The 19,299-nt window shown below is 39.8% G+C and overlaps 1 protein-coding gene across 2 annotated transcripts in view; it reads right to left on the bottom strand.

Moving 5' to 3' along the window:
* Nucleotides 1-1,154: 1,154 nt before the first annotated feature.
* The window catches only part of cadm2a (cell adhesion molecule 2a), a 199,607-nt gene continuing 181,462 nt past the window's right edge, over nucleotides 1,155-19,299 (bottom strand). For both annotated transcript variants that reach the window (XM_080509554.1, XM_080509555.1), the window contains 3 exons: nucleotides 17,586-17,699; nucleotides 3,549-3,671; nucleotides 1,155-2,609 (listed from right to left, as the gene is read on the bottom strand). In XM_080509554.1, the coding sequence (XP_080365680.1) occupies nucleotides 2,491-2,609; nucleotides 3,549-3,671; nucleotides 17,586-17,699 (356 nt within the window). In that variant the 3' untranslated portion in view covers nucleotides 1,155-2,490. The remainder of the gene's footprint in view (nucleotides 2,610-3,548; nucleotides 3,672-17,585; nucleotides 17,700-19,299) is intronic.

Raw genomic sequence — 19,299 nt, 5'->3', positions numbered from 1 at the left:
CCAAATGGTATTTTAAGGATTTGGTGAAAACAAAAGCACATTGTCTGTGAGCAATAGGCAAAAACGAATCACGTTTGTTCTCCAGTTCCGACGCCACCAAATCCTTCAGATGTGTAGCGCCAAAGGGCACACCTCCAAAAACCAGGTGACAAATACACTTTCACTGTCATCTCTCTCTGGAGTAACTTCATTCTGAATAACTTAAACATGAAAAAGAACCAAACAAAAACATGCTAATGTGTATTACCAAAATTTAGTTCTCACACATTATGTACATGCCTTGTGCCAAAACAAAAATACAATTGTTTGAAAGTTTTCCAATAAGGGTTACGTGATGAAAAAGCAAAAAAAAAAAAAAAAAAAAAAAAAGGAAATAGGTAAAATGGCTAATATACAAATTTGAAGAAATACAGAAATCCAGAATTTAACAGCAATTTTCACAGTCAACCACAATTTAGCAGACACAATATACAGCAGGGAGCTTAGAACCATTTAAACAAAAAAGTTAGAAACATTTTTTTAAATATAAAAACATGATTTAGCTTACATTTTCAAAAAAAGATGCACTGCATTTTTCTTCCCTTTTTTTTTTTCTTCTTTTCTTTGATTTTAAATCCAGAATTGAATCAGAGATAGCCTTGTCATCTTCTTGTGTTCCAGTTTCCTCAAGGCAATCTATTTGTTGGCAAAAGAACACAGTAACTCATTCAGACATTTTTGTGCTTCTCGCTTTATCTTCAGTTTTAAGTTTTGGAAAAGAGGCCCCTGCATATATATATATGACCCAGCACTTACACCAGCTTTTACTTTTTTCCATTTTTTTTTTTTTTTAAACTTTTTTTCTTGCCAGAAGACCCCATGAAATGAAAATCAAAGTTAGGCCTGCAGAGAGTGAAGCATGAAAAAGAAGCACGACTTGTTGGTGATAGTAGTATAGCAGTTTCTAGAAACTTGAGTTGAGCTTCAATCTGGAGGCGGCAGAGCAAATATAGAATGTGCCTGCAGTCAGACTTTTTTTGTTTGTTTGTTTGTTTGCTGAGAAATGATGTTACTGAATGCTTACCAATGAACCAGTAATTGTAGGAAGCTGCCTGTACCTCGATCGAGGTGTCAAGATGAGCAAAACAAATTACGGTAGACAATTTACAAACTCCAAAATTTCCAACAACAATTGTGTTGTGGTTTTATTACCTAATGGTTTCTTTTACATTTCATGGGGTCCTTAAGCCCTAATATTATTTTCATGTGACATGAACATAAACAAAAATTCTTCAAAGTGAAAAGCTAAACTCATTTCAATACAATTTTTTACAGCTTTTAGAGAGAGGAGAACAACTCTTTCTGTACAACCGGACCCTTCATGTGAATCACAAACTACTGAAAGCTGTCCAGATGACACAGACGCTGTTGGTGCTTTGCTAAACTGCAGCCTGAACAGTGCAGGAATATACAGATAAAAGTACACAGGGACAGCAGATTCAGCAAAATAGTTTTTAAATACTTGATTGCGTTAGTTTTTATGGAATGCTTCTCTCAGCATCGTTCGTGTATTTTTGGTGTGTATTCTCTGCTCTAAACAAAACCACACTACCCTTTATCACTCCTACCCTAAGAATGAAACTCATATTATACACTTATCTGACAAACCTTGCTACAGTGTTACACAAAACCTTCTTCTTATCTTACAAGGGTCGACCATTTAATTACAAGTCTATTTAGTGGGGAAGTGGTTGGGAGAGGTGGATCATCTAGAAGTACCATATTCAGTGTGATAGACATGTATAAGGCGTAAACAGCACATATCCTCATTCAAATAATAATAAAAAAAGATGCAATGCATAATCATAATCAAAAGCTGTGTGCTAAGCAATGAAATGATGGTCCAGTTAACCACCTACAAAGCATTTACATTGCTACTGACAGACGATACATGAAGGCATTGACAGAAGTTCAATGGCGTCTGTATTTTTAGGCACCGTGTTGATGTGAGATATGATATGTGTTTGTGAAAGTGTGTGAACAAAGGAAATTCATCATGTGATTGGTGTCTGCTTCATTGGGGAAACAGGAGAAACGAGGGACAAAGGGGAGAGGGTCATGGTAAAAGCCGCCACGGTACAAATTTCCAGGTATTCACTTCAAGAGATGAGGAAAAAGAAAATGCGTGAACGGGCAACAGCGGCAGCAGCAAGCTGTCTGTGGAAAAAAAAAAAAAAAAAACATGGGCGGAAAAGAAAGAAAATCCAAATACATAAAAAGGTAAAAAGACACGATGCAAATGATAAGAGATGGACCCGGTGAAGGGAAAGAATTGGAAAACACATGGGGAACTTCTCCGTTTGTGGGCTGCCTGCGGGCATCTTGTCGACACAACGGCAGCAGTGGTCAGAGGTGAAGAAGAAAGATGGGAGACAGAAAGAGAGAATAAGTGATCGAGCGACTGAAAGAGAGAATGGGGAAGGGAGAGAGCTGCACAGCTCCCTCTGCAGTCTAGATGAAGTATTCTTTCTTTTCCTCTGCGTGCGCGTGGTTGCCCTCAGCGTTGATGATGGCTGTGTCAGCGTCGGGTGCATCGTCCGCTCCTTTGGCCTCATTTGTCAAGTATGTTCCTGTGGAAGCAACAAAACAAACCTATATCAAGCAAAACAAATACTGAGCAGCCCTGCATGGTGTCGGTAGCCCGAGGCAAAAAGCACATCTGAAGACAACATCAGTAATGCTACATTATTCATACGCAGAATGTTGAGAGGCTACGAGAGTGCGGTATATGTAAATACAGCCGAGGGAACACATGTAAAATCCTGCATGGATACACGCCACAACAAGAACATCAGCAGATATTCCGTTGTCATCAGTCAAGGCTTCAAATTGAAAGTCTAAATATTGTGATGCTGCTCGAAGTTTTTATTAAGAGCTCAATTTTAGAGCATTAGCATTGAAAAATGGCCATCATCTCGAAATTTTTGTTGCTCTTTCTCTCTCTCTTAGAGTAAGCAGACTCAAGATTATAGCCGGTCACATCATACATGAATATTGTTATGAATGCAAACAATCTACAAGTTTTCTCAGTCTTTGTGCAGCTCAAAACAGTATAGACCACCATGTAGTATAAGTTGTAATAATACAAATTGACAGTAACGTTGACATTGTTTGCAAAACAAAGATGTTTTACAATTTGGATCTCAAACCCATAGATATTATACTATAATGTAACTGCTTGTTGCATGATGTATTATAAGGGATGCAAATGTGCGTGCGTGCCTGAGTAGCACGCACACACAGCTAGAATACACAGTCTCAATTAGAACTCATTCATTATTGAAACCATAATTATCAGTGAATGACTTACTTTATTCAAAACTTCAAAAACTTCTGTGCTGCTTGTAAAATGCACAAGTCCTATGTGTACACAACTGAACATAATCTCTGTTGCAGGTGTTATATTCAATGTGGGAATGGGGAGAGGCCAACGTGATGAGGCAGGAAGGACATGCACCACTACTTTCATGAGCCTCGTGAGACGAATGTCTGGTCCGGTGGGGTTTTACCTTTATGCCTGGCCAGGTATCTTCCCAGAACAATGATTAAACACAAGGTGACAAAGACCACGACAGCCACCACTCCTCCGATCAAGGCATGGTCAGTGCCGTGCTGCCCCAGAGCGTTGGGATCTGAGGAAAGACAGAGGGGAAAACAAAGAGAGTGGATGAAAGCTCTGCTTGGTGAGGTGAGGGTGCGAGGGCAGAGTCACAGCGAAAGGCAGACAATACAAAACACAGCAAGGAGGAAAGAGAAGATTATTTCCAGCTCCTTCCTGCTCTAATGATTGTTCTGAGCAGCCGTCATTCCCCTCTCCTTTCACATCGTGCAGTCAGCACAGAGCTGCATAGCACTGCGAGAATAATAAAATGGAAAGGGAGAGAAGAGAGGCAGACACCACACTGACACAAAGAGACAGGCAGACTCACATTCGCCCTGCAAAATGAAGGTAAAAGAGAATGAAAGAGGGACTCTGGGAAAACCCCCCCCCCCAAGTAAATAATTCAGGACCACCCCCACAGTGCCCTACGAGTCCCCAACATGCAAACCAGGGCACTAGTGGAAGGGTAGTACGCAGTAAATAAATCATCACATGGAAAATGAAAAGGAAAGATCAATTTTTTTCTGTTTCTCAGTGAGGAAAAATTGTTATTAGGAAAATGAATTAGGTGTTAGAGTTGCTACAGGTCCCCAGCTGTTGGAGAGGCAGAGGAGATGACAGTCGAGTCATGAAAGAGTCAAGGATCTGCCTGTTCATGCTTCATGCAGAAACCCATCAAACCCGTCCTTTTCTTTCAACAGGGTCTTATTTCTTTTATTCACACTGACTTCCTTTTTTCACAAAGTCTAGTTTGTAGATTATTCAAGGTAAAAGTAAGGACACGCCACTGATGGCACAGAGTGTGTGGACCGACTGTGGGTGAATCTAAAAAAAGTTGACAGTGACAGCAGTAGGGAAGATAGGCAACGGAATAGCCTGTATTATTCATATCAGTCCATGACACCTGAGAAATTAGCACCCATCTCATTATCCCTTTCCAAGTGCCAGGGCATGCCACATACAACCCCTGCCATTTTGTGTGTCTGTGGGCTCAAGATAGCTAAAATAAGGCAATGTCAGAGTAGTGATAGAGTGTCGGGTTAGACACAGAGCCCACATCGTATATTGACACCGTTTCTCTTCAGTATTTTCCTTTTCTTTCTGTGTCTGCCCATGTGGCCAAATTGAACAGCTGCCTTGCTCTCGCTCCATAAGTCTCCGTGGTCCGAGTGACCAGGCCGTCACACTTGACTGCCTCCCAGTGGACAAACACACACTCATACCGACACTTGCGCTCACACACAGGCGTGTGCGCTGCGGTTTCACTGTGCTGCAGTTCTACTTGGTCAGTGGAGCAGAGAGTAGAGGAATGTTCCCTTGGCAGGACCCAGCAGGGCGAAGATTCGGGCGTTTAGTTTACACACATGGTTGTGCCTCCTCACCTCTATCTGTCAGGACTGGTGAGTGTTTTTTTTTTTCTTTCTTTCTTTCTTTTTACCATCACACACATTCACTGTCTGACTGCTGCATTTCAGTCTGGCTATTACAATCCAGGGCAGACACAAACAAGTCAGTCACACACTGCACATCTCCGTCAGGTAATATACTGGTGTCATGCTTGAGACATCCGGCCATGAGCCAAAGCCCTTGACTTTCTCAGAACATGCCGTCTGATCCTTTAATAGATTACAACTGTTGACTTTATGTCAAGGTGACATAAAGTCAAAGATAATCCACTTGGTATATTGCAAACAGTCACAGACTGTTCACAGTATCCTTAAATAAACTAATTATGTATTTAGTTCCCCCAAGAGGAGCATATTTATTGATTACTTAGGGAGCGTTTTGTATAGCGATATTTGTAGCTCCGGAGAAAGCTGCTTAATGTCTGACAAACTGCTTTCAGGTTTGCTCTGGTTTCAGGTAGTGAAGCAGATCGTATTTTGATCGCAAGACCAGCAGTTTGATCCCACCTCCACATTTCCAAGTGTCAAAGTGTCCTTAAGTAAGACAGGGAGCCACAGGTTGCTTACTGCAGCTGGTGAATATGTTGCACGGCAGCTTTGCCACTATTGGTGTGTGAATAGGTGAAGGGGATTGAATCTGTAACACATGTGACGAAGACTCAGGTGAAGACATGCTAAATAAGTGGAGCCATTTATCAGCGTTGTGATGAAATATGAGTCAGTTTTTATTGAGGATGAAATCATTTAGTCTGAAAAAATAAATCCCCTAAGCATAAATGTCAAACCCATTTTGGTTCACAGGCCAAATACAGACAAACAATTTGATCTTAGGAAAAAGTAAGTTTGTTTAAATGTGAAGAAAGGACACCCTGGAAAAAAAAAAGGAAATCTTAAATCCTTCTTTACTATCTTTCTTCTCTTCAAAGGCATATGAGAAAAAGCCTGTTGCTTCCGAAAAAGAGATTTGTTTTGGCATTTAACATTATTGATTTATTCTGTTTCTTTCCTCTATTCTATTCTATTCTATTCTATTGCAATAGAGCTAACCACTGCCCCACTGAGTCACATTCATTTCATAGCTTGATCCTAATGTTATTTTTTCACTTTTGAGTGAAAGTGGTTGTTTGGGCCAGATTTAAGTGAAATCCCTTACAGCGGTCTGTAAATAAAATGTGTATATATGTGTATATTAATGTCAAGACAACCCAACAACCAAAAGCCCTGGGGTTACAATGTAGAGGCACATAAACTATTGTGATGTGGCATTAGGAGGCAGAGAACGACTTAAAGCTGGAGTTCAAATATATTCTAGTCTTTACAAGAGCTCAAAACCAGAATAATCTTTGAACTGTTCATTGTCAAGATGCAGTGCAGCTGATACAGGAAATGAATCCTAACATTAAAGAAAGATGTGTGGAACTGTTTAGGTTCTGCTTTAATTCAGAAGTGTTTTCAAACTGACTATCACAGTGTGTCAAGTACAGAAATGTAAAAGAGCTGCAACATTATTAAGCTGGAGAATTTCTTTTTAACAGTATCACTTTAGCCAAAGAGAGTAGACTTTTTGACTTTTAAGATTAGAATTTCAGAGGCATACTTATTTAACTTGATATTCATGCTGCAACAGAAGCCTGTGACATAAAATCATGTTAACTTACAAAGTGTAAATGCTTTTCATGTGTGTACCCTAGAAAAAAACAAAACAAACAGTTCATCTACTCTGTTCATAAGTATTCTGTTCTAGTCCACTGCTCCTGACGGCAGGAGAAAAATACAGCAAGGGTGTAAAAAGGCACAGAGAGAAAGGAGAAAAAAATAGTGATTGATGGACACAAAATGGGAGAAATTTCACTTGGACTGAAAGGTAAGGGGAAAGAAGACGAGGAGGGATCTAGAGTAGTAGGTTATACATTTTTATGGTTCCAGAACACATTATTTTTTAATAAGAGCAGATACATTCTTCTCTGTGTGATTTAATATGAGAGCGTGGCAGAGCAAACCCTTCTTTTAATATTTATTATGCCCTTCTTGTCATCTGGCCTTGTGAGCTGGGCTTGTTTAATAAATTAAAATGGGTTGAGATCTTCTGTGAACCACTGGTTGGCCGGACAAAACCAAAAGCGTTGCACTTAAAAATGCTTCTCATGTGATCTCTTTTACGGACGCTGCCCATGGGTGTGGTAAGAGAAAAATGATCTACAATAAGGATGCAGTGTGGGTAAATGTTAAGTCTAAAAATGACGATGTAAAATCATGCCATTCTATCTGGTCACAATATATTATGTTGATTATATTATACCTGCTTGAGATGGAATGTAAGCCATACTGTATTCATTTTGTATTCTTCCTTATCTGTATTTAAATGGGAAAGAGCAGAGGGATGACACGCAGCAGCGATCCACCAGGCTGGGACTGGGAGTCAAATCGTCAACGCAGTCGCTGAGGGCATTTTAGCTCATTTGTTATGCACCGTAACTATTCAGCCATTAGGCAGCCTTTGGTTATGAAATGTGATATAGTGATTGGGAAATGATGTGCAAAGGAATATTATTAGTTGAAGTAGAAGCTCAAATATTAAATCTAAAGCAATGTGGCGGAAGAAAAAAGAAATCTACTGCAAAGCCGTGCACTGCTACTTTAATCAATATCAATGAACAGATACTGTATGCTCCCTTGAATGGGAAGTAGATAAAAAAAAGCTAAGAGAAGCCATCCAACATGCTACAGCTGGATGTGTGTCACCATCTAACAGGCAACTAAGAAAACCTGAGGACAAGGACAAACACACAATGGGTGCTGTAAATCCAGAGAGCATAATAAACTTCTTGAATTGCTTATTAACTACAAAACATTAAAAGCGTTCAACCCTAACTGACAATAACCTCACCATGTGTCTGTAGCATATAAACAGCAGCGTAAGCATATTGGAAAATATGCCGCAGATTTGTACTTGAAAAGTTACATACAGTCAGACTCACCAAACTCTGAACCACCCATCCATTCATTTTCTTCACCCACTTTATCCAAGTGAGAGTCATTTAAATAGATCCTAGCTAACATGGGGCAAAAGGGAGGGCACACCCACTTCAGTCTATCACAGGGCTAACATACAGAGACAGACATCAACTATCACAATAACAAGTATGTCTTTGCAATATGGGAGGAACTTTGAACCAGGACTAATATGCTGTAATGAGAGAACAATCAAACAACAAAGTTGTTCCAGTCTAACCAATCATAACATTAGGTTCCAAATCCAAAGCTTTGTATGTAGCTGAAGTGTCAGAGAGTGGCTCTTTGGGCGTCATACTAAATGTCAGACATGCGTCCTCCACTCACTTATATTATACAACATTCACTCTCAACAGCTGAAGAACGTCACGAAAGAGCTTAGCCATTGTTTCAAGTATTGACACAGCATCTAGTTGGTCCGACAGTACGTCATCCTCTGCAGTGCCTTTCATCTAAAGTAATTTTTCACATTAACAGTCTGAGCTTATCATACACATCATAACTGCTGCATCTCAAACACTTTTTTCCATACTGCTGCCGATACCCTCTTTCCCTCCTTGGTTTTAAAATTGTTCATATTGAAATTCATCCCCTAGTGACACTGTGTCTTCTTTTGGATTATGTTTTCTCTGCCCCTCCTTTTAGCTATAGCTCACTGAGGCCGTGGTTTCAGTTGCACAGATCAATAAAGCAGCATCTAGTTTAAGCACAGGCTCACAGAGCGACTCTGTCCTTGTGTCTGTGTCGCGGGTCAGGTCAGGGAATCTAATTTTGTATGGAAGCACGCCATTATGCCTCAACAGGCAATATTACCTTGGAATAACAGACACAACAAACGTAAAACCTACAAAACCCTTTTAGAAATACATGTTTCTGAAATAGATGTATGACAGATTTATGATATATTATAGAATAAGTCATGGGTATATTTAAAGGTGTTGGCGCATGTGAACGTTATTTTCTTGTGGATATTTTGTTTAACAAGTTGAGCAAATTCTCAGTTGTTGGAGGGAAGAAATCCACCTCCTTCTTCCTCCTGAGAAAACCAAAACAGCTCTGCACAGAACCAGAGCTCACGTGGTGAAAGCCCATACCACTCAGAGCTGCTCCCCTCTTTTCACCCGTTTACTGGGTATAATTAAAGTGTGTTTTGAAATATGACATCATGCTGTTTTACACCCATGATGGAAAATTCCACTCTTTCTTTTTCTTTTTTGTATTAAAAAAAACCCCAAACTAAACCCAACCCCCCCAGCCTTACAATTTGCCGTTTCAACAAATTTGAACTGCTACATACAACAGCCATGCGATCTTTTTTTCTGCTCACAAAATAAACTGTTAATTACTGACAGCACCTGCTGTGTGTGAATGTAGAAAAAAATGCAGACATGTTATCAGTGATTAGCAGATATCAAATATAAATTGTTATGTTTACACATATGGGGTCTGGATAAAGTGGAGTCACAGTTGATTTCGAATTGACCATTGTGAATTTCACTCATGGTTCTGTGGTGGTTGGTTTTTGAGGGGCACGCCAGTTTCCCCAATAACATGGTTTAGTAGGATCTTAGTACAATGTTCACAAATGTGGATACAAGTATGAGTATATGTGACTGCCTGCTTCTCTGTTTTTGCCCTGTGAAGGACTGGCGACCTGTTGAGGTTTCACCCTGTTGATAGTTAGCTGGGATTGGAGACTCTAAATTGGATAAAGTGGTATAAACGATGGCTGGAGGGAAATGTGTAAGCCCAGCACAGAAAAATACAGGTACACACAAAAACTGAGAGACCCTTGCTGATAATTACAAAGGAGTTCACATTTTGAGGCATGTTGCACAGATAATTTAGTGGCTTGGGTGCATTTTATTGATTTTTTTTTTGAAGAGTGAATGTTTTAACAGGCAGCATTAAACTGACCAGCACAAAATGGAAACAACTGTTTTTCCCTTCTCTCTTCGGTAGGTAGCAGCACGATAACAGGCATTCGTAATGACAGCAATTATAGCTGGGGTAGTAACACAACATGTTGCTAAACTGGATGGTTACATAGAGTCTTTGAGGAACATGATCCCAACTCAAAATGTGCAGAGTGGCCTACTGTACAGTCTCAATGCAGTGTGGCATGACATCCCAAACCACAGTGCACTAGTCCGGTTAACTGTGTAAAGCTGCATGTAATCTGAGCGCCCTCAGCTGACACCGCTGTGCTGTAACTGGGGCAAAGGTGTGCCAGAGTGAGACACTTTTAAGCTACCAGGGTAAGATATTGCTTAGTAACGTGCTGTAAAATACCACAAAAAGAAAGCAAAACAAAGCCCAAAAAACATTTCCCTCCAAGGGATTTCTTTATTTCATGTCCCAAAATGACTTTTTCCCAGCAAGAAACATAAAGAAACACCTGTTACTGCGCATTAATTCCAAAGCAGTGACAGAACGTCAAAGTTATAGACCCCAGGGAAAGTGAACCTTTAAAAAAAGAGGTGAGTAAAGGAAAGAAAGTGCCTGCAGACTTCAACTCGTTCAATGAGTGAATTATGCCCAACTTTTTTGGCTGAGACTGGAAATTCACCAATCTGCATCTAATGCTGCCTCCACCGCCAAGATGAAAGAGTCCCTGGAGGCTGTAGCATGGGGCTAAGAGACACTTGTGTGGCCACTTCTGAATACATGCACCGAAGCATGTGAGAGGACGGCAAGAGACAGAAACGTAGAGACGTTTTTGCACATGTGACGTGTATGTGTGTGGGTTTGCAAGTGTGTGTGTGTGTATGTCCATGTACTTTATTGCTTGCTGGGTCAGAGTGGATTAATTAGATTCTGAAAACAAATTACTTTGACTAATCATTCAATAAAGCCCACATGTGGACATTATCTTGAATATTCAAACACCTTCTCCTTTTCTAGTCAGAAGGAAAAGAAAATTGTGGTCAGCAGGGTAACGGCGTGAAGTCATCGGCAAAGAAGGATGATTAATCAAATAAATTAATCAAGCCGCATGCAAAAATCAAAGCAGCACTGCATTCCTCAAAATCCATAACCTCTCAGAAAAGACAACAATAAAATACAAGAAATGCAATGATAAGGTAATCTAATGACAGCGTGATGCTTTCTGACTGCAAGGGGAAAAGCATAGCATTAATCAAAATCATGAAATAAAGAGGCAGAATAAATAAAAGGCCTGGAGAAATTATGCATTTTGTAGGAATCAAGTTATCACCACAGGCCCAATGATCTCCCATGGGAGACAGGGAAGGAGAAAATAAATGACTAAAGATCAAAATAAAACATCACGTCAATAAATGAAAATTACAGCGCCTCATGTGTGCATGCTCGTGAGTGCTTCTGTAAGATTGCTCAAAGTGTCCTCTGCCGGTTGAGGTTTAATGAAAAGAAGGGCTATTACATGTAATTCATAACAGTAGCCCCAGGATCTAATGATTTCTCTTTTTCTGTTCTACACTTTATACCAAATTGTTGCTATAATTCTTCCCCAAAGCGAGATAATGTGACAGGTCATCAATAAGCTCGCCCGGCATTAAGTGGAAAGACCTTTGCATTATGTTTTAATTTCTCCTGTGCTTCTCAGCTTTATGGTTTGAAAGAGAGGAGCGAGGAAAGGAAAATGGCAAGAAGATGGCCAGTGTAGTTCAATATTTAACCATTTCACCATTCCAGACGGCTGCCGCCTCAACCTTTCTGTTTCAAACACAGCAGCCGACCAGCTGCCCTGGATACTTGCCCTCAAGAAAATATGTCTTTTTCGCATCACACAGCCTAACCCATGTCTTCCATTTTAAACGGGATCGATAGCAATTGAATAAAGTGGTGAAAAATCTCCCAGAGGAACAAAAATTGTTCCTTTCCTTATTGAGTTATCACAAAAGGCTTTGTCCTCGGTCTGGTGAAGCTTGAATAGGTTAAAGACACAACATGTGGTGCAGTGAAATAGCCTGTGTGATCTTGAAATACTTGTTACCAGCAACAAAAAGGACATTCGTTGAAATGTTAACTGCCTCCATAAAGTGTGAGTAATTTAACTCATTTATCTTTGAATGTGTCTGCATATCCGTTAAGTACAGGGATTCCAAATTTTATTCAACAGAGTTTTACAGCGTAAAGACTAGAATAAAAAAGATGAAGGGATTATTCATTACATGTGATATAAAAACACACGCAGGCACACAAACATGCTACTAGTCAAAAGGTTTAGAAACAACTGAATAATTCAAATTATGTATTGAAATTGAAGTCGTTTCAAATCCAATGAATAGCTTGATTGTCGGAAAACTCGTCTACAAAACTGCCACTCTGGAGTACACAGACAACACCCTCATAGATCAGCAGTCTTAAGCCTGAGCAGGACAAGTAGCATGGGAAAGTGGTCCTACTTTTACATTTGTATGCTGCATTCTGGCCAACATTTCCTTGAGAAAGCTCAGAGACTCATCCAAACTTTTGAGCCCTGACCAATCCTTTGCCCGTGCAATGAATCCTCTCCTTCAGTGTGTAGTCACTGCTATCATCTTCAAGAGGGGAGGGAGCGCTTCTGTATTGTGTTTTGTAAAACATGACAGCTTTACCACAAAGGCATCCACTTGCATTCAAAAGATCAGGGAGCAACCTGGCTTGTAACAATTTAAGACAACTTAGTAATCTCTTCCAAGTAATGATGTCTGCTTTGATTAAGAGTCTCAAAGTTCCTGGTGCATTTCTTTGTTTTTATCCTTGGCTCCTCTTGGGGAAATAATACAGAACCAAAGAAAGGATAACTTTTACCGTGCAAGGAGGTAGTTGAGTATTATTCTATTTTTTTTTTTTTTTTTTTTGCCTTCTCCACAGGCAGAGACACCAGGCATGAATAATTGCTGTCTTCTCAGCAGTGGGCCTTTTCTCTGCAGCAATATCAGACTACTGGGGCCGAGGTTGGCCACACGAATGCTGATTATGAGTAGTGAATAGTAAATATTTTAAACACCAAAGGAACCCTTGTGCATGATTCAACCTTTCAGCTCCGCAAGGTCAAAGCTAATTTGCAAGCCCTGAAATAAAAAAAATGCTTGGCAAATTTTTAGAGAAGTCGGTGAGAGAGAGAGGGAGAGAGAGAGAGAGAGAGAGAGAGAGAGAGAGAGAGAGAGAGAGAGTGTGTTTATGGAAATGGGAAGGTCTGACATGACATAGACCTCTGATACTTAGCGGAAGAGTTATTATAGCCATTAAGGCTGGCTGGGCTACTGCAGCAGCGTGAATGTTGGGCTTACCTGCCAGCACTTCATTAATAAAGAGAATCACAGGCTGTAGGTATGCTTTGCTCCTTATATTATACAATGCAGATGAAAAATTGAAATATTTCCACCATTCCTTTATACCAGCTACACTTTAAGGATCAACATGGATAAACTAAGACGCATAGGTTACTGCCAAATTTACATATCCCATTAGAGCTGGCACATTATTATATTGGCCACTAATACTCACTGTCATCAGGCAAAAGTTTTTCAAAATCATGTTTAAGATTTTGTACCTTATAAGCAAAGTGTTTTAAGTACTACATTTTAATGAAAGAAGTGACAAATTAATCTCAACTTAATTAAGTTTCAGAGTTAACATTTTAAATGTACACCTATTTTAGGGATTGTCCTTGTCGACTTGATCAGGTTATTGAAAATGCCCCAAAGTGTCACTGCTTGAGTAAAACAATAGTTAAAAATGTGTTAGTCATGGTGATTTTTTGTTGTTGTAACTATGTATTCAAAATGATGTCAAACCAAGATTTGAGGTTGAACTCCACCATAGTGCAGTCTAAAATTGCCAAGAACAAAAAAAGAGGAATATTTGGATTTCACAACTCAATTAGAACATTATTATTATGAACAACACACAAAACTACATCTATGATATTTCAGTCAAAGTTGGAAAAGCTTTTCAGTTCTGCTTTTTTTGGTCTCTTTGTATACCGCTCTCTACTGGTTGACGAGGGCTGGGATCAACTGAAATGAATTTTCGGTTTCATGTCAATCTGACAGTAAACTTGCATCAGGAATCCCCTTGTGCCACAACTGCTTTTGACTTTTTTTTTTTTTTGCTCATTCCTTTCAATGTATCCATTTTTAACTGACGAACTATTCTTTGGACAGACTGTTGTGGAATTTGCAAAAAACAAAAATAACAAAAAAACAAACAAAATGGTGTTAATGAAGAGCAATAGAGGGAAGATGTAAGGCTGGTGCAAGAAAAAAAGCAACAGAAAAGCATAGACATGTACATCTGAAAGGGTATCTTCATAAAATGCTAATGTTCTACTTATAAGCTATACTGCTGAAAATACAGTGCGTATTTCCTCTGCGCAGGAAAGCATCTTTATTAAGAAGGCAAAACGTCATGGGGGCTGGTACCGCTCCACAGTTGTTTGCTTTCATCCGGTCTTTGAAAGGGCCTGGTAATAAATCAAGTAGACACATGAAAACAGATAGTGTGGTATCCTGTGACGGGGGACGCGGTGAAGAAGTCTGATATTTAGATTCCCTGAAGATACACTGAGAGGCTTAGCTCCTCTTGTGTTTCTGCGTCACGCAAACAGACATCAGAGAAGAAGTGAGGTGCACTGATGAGGAATATCCAACAATGTGTTCAGGCCTGTTATCTAACAGGGTCTTCAGAGGGATGTGAGGGCAGAGGAGACACACAACTGAAACAAAAGCTCAGAGAAAATGCAAAGCAGTGGAAAAATAGAAGGCAAGTCAAGACTCCTGAATGACGAGAACTACATAGACAAGAGATGAGGACAATAACCCATCAGTCTATTGAATATATTTTCATATTTATTTTAATCCAAATGTGTTAAATTCCTTCAACTTGAATATGTCATATGCTTGCAACGCCATCATAAACCAAGATCAAGATGATATATGAGTGAGTGTGTTTCTTTGCATACTGCCGTATCGCTTTAAATTGACATGCCACTCAAAATACTTCGAGGGGCATGTCACCCCGCTGGAGCGGACGTGGTGCTTTGTCAGCACTGCCGTCAGTGCCACCGCTCTCAAAGATACATAATCACAAGACAAACTAAAATTCCATCAAACAGAAGTCATTTGAACTTTTCTCCCGGTGTAATGTTTTCATCTGAACTGGCCGCTAAAGACTGGGACTGTTTTAAAATACAAAGGCTTTTCAGGCACTGGACAAATTGGCAAGAGTTTTTTTCAGTCATATTTAGATAATGATCCCCCCCTAAAAAAAGAAATCCTCTTGGAAATGCAGGAACTGTTGGGATAAAAAAGCTATACCTTCCGAGAGGTGAGCGATATATTTACCAACCATCTATTTACAGCCATGTTTAGAGAGATGCCAAGTCCGTCTCTCTACAGCCATGTTGTACAGTTTGTCCTGAAGGATCCGAATGCTTTCACAAGCCAGGTGGAATATGTAATCCCTCCAGCATGTTCTGGGCTTGCCCCAGGGGCTCCTTCCAGTTGGATTTGCCTGAGTGCTCCCACAGAAAGCCTTCCTGTAGGGATCCTGGTCAGATGCCCAAAACAACTTAACTGGCTCCTTTAAATACAGAGCCAGTTCAGTTAGGGATGCTGAAAAGAACTGGCTCTTTTCAATGCAAACATACGTTCTGTGGGGAAAAAAAAAAAAAAAAAAAATCATCTCAGTCATTTAAGCTGGTGAACCGTGGGGGACGGTGGATGAGGAGATAGGCCCGTAAATCGAAAGCAGCAGGACAACAGTTTCTCCGGGTCACTGAAACAGACATGCTGCACTCAAGCAAACAAACAACAAGTGACGCATTTTGTGTGGCTCACTTCACAACAATACCGTGCCCAGAGTATTGTTGACATTAGCTACAACACTCCATGTGACTCTCCAGGACTTGATTATTTATACCAAGCAGCTCAAACTCCTATACAACTAGACAAAGCTTTAAGTTCACCTGTGCTGCCGCACAAGTAGAGTCAAAAACTCCCACAAACCTCATGGTATGTTTGCTAAAGAGCCGTCCCGCTGTTAAACAGCCGGGATCAAATCTGTATCATCTCATCTAAGCCTTACAACCCAGCGCGCATGCATCGCGGGGCCTTTTGCTTTTTCATTTCAGCCCCCGTGTTACCAACTTAGAGCTGCCACACAAACTGCATGAGGTGCACGTATGAGGCAAGGTTCACGCAATGCTGCTGCAGTGCCACATCTAGACGTTCTGCATGGAGCCTATTTTTCATACATGAGGTGTGCAGTTCTCAGGAAAGATTCACTGTTGATATTATACTAGCTACTATTGCAAAACCCACACCTTTCACTTCAGTTTTAATACATGCCTGAGGAAAAAAAAAAGATTAAACACTATGCCTTTAAATATTGTTATTAGGCCCTGCAGGAACAAGAGATGCTTTTAAAACCATCATTTCACTTTTGTTTTTCTACATTTTTAACTAAAGCTCTGTATTTCCTTACTGATTGATTTCATTAAATTCTTTATTAAAAAAAGACTGGTCATGCTTACTGTTTGAATGCTGCAGTATTTCAATATAGAAACCAGTGTGTGTAGTGGAGCTAAAAAAACAAAACGAGTTCGGTGCTTTAACCTTAGCTCTGAAGCTATGTGTTCAAACTTTAGCAAAAAAACATGACTACTGTTGTCTGTTTTTTGACATTCAGAAATGACACTGGTTTATGTGGATGTGGATTGGTTAGTGCAACAGGATGATGATGGCTATTTAATTTACCTTACGCATCAGTGAATTTTAATAGTTTGAATCCAAAGCCATAACTCGCTGAATGTCATTAGGCTCTGCAGGAACAAGACATGCTTGAAAATTGACACAACCTCAGCGTTTTATGATCCTCAATGTTTTTTTCCCCCTGAGCTCATTAGAAATGCATTTCATAGTAAAATGCTAATATAAATTATTATACCAACAGCATCCATAGTCCCAAGGTTCTTTCATATCACCAAATATGCAGCCTTAGCAGTGCAACAATCAGGTTGTGACGAACTCAGAATACTCTAGAATCTACCACACATTAGGAGTCATGATGAAACGTCTCCAGTGGCCAGACATTTTCAGTTGGACATGACATTTGCTTCTTTGAGGTTTCGGGGCACAGAAGTACTGGAGTCTTTGAAATGCCAGAGGGACAGTGGATGGAGTATATGGACAGCCAGACAAGTTTTTGCATACAATGACCTGAAATGTCTTCAGGGAGCTAAAAAAAATATATAAGCAACATTTATAAACGTGGACAGGAGGCATCAAAAATGCACTGTTTGTTTACAGTCCTAAAGGTGTACAAATAATTTTTTCAAAGAAGATAAAAGTATCAGATAAGAGTTTTGTTCTTTGCAATATATTGTATACGTTTCCAGGTTTTATATTGCCCACCAGAGAAAAGGAGCACGGATGCTCCAGGCAGTTATATAGCAGAAAAGTTAAGTCAGAGCTCTGAGGAGAAATGAAAGTACAAGCGAAGTCGGAATACGTCGGCATGCTGAGGGGGTTGTGGAGATGGGTGGGGTGGTACTGTACCTCTGTTGCCAGTGACTGTGGGGTCTGAGGCGTGGGTGCCTAATAGAGCTGTGGGATCTGGAGGGATGGGATGTATTGGGGGAGTGGTGGATGGAGGCAGGGTGGTGGGGACGTCTGGTGGAGGGGACAGACAGATATATGCACAAACAAAAATAACACAATGAAAATAAAGCCACATGGGAGAGTTAGACACTTTTTAAAACACAAAAGAAAATATGCAGTAATAGACAACAAAAGGGATTTAAGACATAATTCAAAGCATAAAATGTGCGATCACTGAAAACAGACAAGCGGGAAAGCGTGGCACCAAAAAACAAACATTGTTTTAAAGCATTATGGATTTCTTTTGAGGTGGTAAGGCTTTCTTACCAATTGTGAGATCAACATTTGTTGAATCAATGATACATCCAAAAGAATTTATGATTTATGAGAAGTACCAAAATCATAAATAAGAAACCGAGCCATAATTTTTATATTGTGCACATACACGTGTGGATGCTATTAACATAAACACACATTGTTTCTGACACTACCCATTTTCAAGGTTTGATTTCATGAATATGGAAGATAGTGGTTTGTTCAAGATAGTGTAACATGATGGGAGGAGTTTATGCTAATGGTTTAATGTACAATGTGATTTCCAATGTCTGAAAACGCTCCTAGTATTATAATGAGAGGCATTTCCTTAGCTGCCTCACCATAACTTCTGTGTTCAAAATAAAATTTTCTTTAACACTTTCTGTGTTGTAGTCAAACTTTGAATTTGATAATCCCTCATAATGTGATTTTCCTTCTTATTTTGCATATTCAGATTTATCTCCAATAACAGCGATATTTTTGAGAACGTCTCACCATAACACGTTCAGCTCTATGGGATCACAGTTCACGTATTCCTGGAGGGGCCTCAGCGCTTCATTCAATTCCTCAGTCCACAAGCAAATGAAGATATTGTTTTCAGCCGATTGCACTTGTGTGAAAAGGTGAAGCCGGCAAAACCCCAATGTGATTTGGTCATCTACAAAACTGGAAGTTAAATCTATTAGCTTGCTTTATGCAGGATCTTACATTAGTAGCTAAAGTCCACTATGTGATTTGTCTTATGCTGGATGAAAACCATATAAAAGCCTTTCCACTATATTAGCTGGACATTCCTACAATGGAGTATCGTTATACTGTATACATATCATGATAAAAGCATGTATGTATAGCAGCAAACACAACATATAAAGTACAATCTGTTCAGAGAGCCAAGTGCTCCATGTGCTTCCAGTAATGTTATAATTTTGCCATATTCACAATTTTTTTTTTTTTTACAAGTGATGGTTATTTTAGATGTTCTAGGTCTGGATGGGAGGGCCACGTCTGTAGCCAGAGAACTAAAAACCCTTGGATCTACTGATGTTGGCTGCTGGCCTCTGAAAGCAGATATTCTTTTAACTTCAGACAAGTAAGGAATTTGGACTACACCAAGTGAAAGTCATTTGACAAATGAACCGTGCCAATTACCCATGTTTGCAGAAGTGATTTACGTAAAAAGAAGCCAGGCCATCATTACCATGCTCTTTTTCTGACTCCTCAACACAGGACAATGGCAAGAGCGCTTCTCACCGTCACATGTCGGAGCAATAAAAAAAAAAAAGGGACAGAAACACTGTGAGACAGTTAATGAGGTTACACTACCACTTTGCCTTTTATGTTTATGCTGCTCTGCGTT

Source organism: Blennius ocellaris (genome assembly GCF_963422515.1).
Source record: "Blennius ocellaris genome assembly, chromosome: 14".
Taxonomy (NCBI): Eukaryota; Metazoa; Chordata; class Actinopteri; order Blenniiformes; family Blenniidae; genus Blennius; species Blennius ocellaris.
This window is presented reverse-complemented; position numbering and strand designations above follow the sequence as displayed.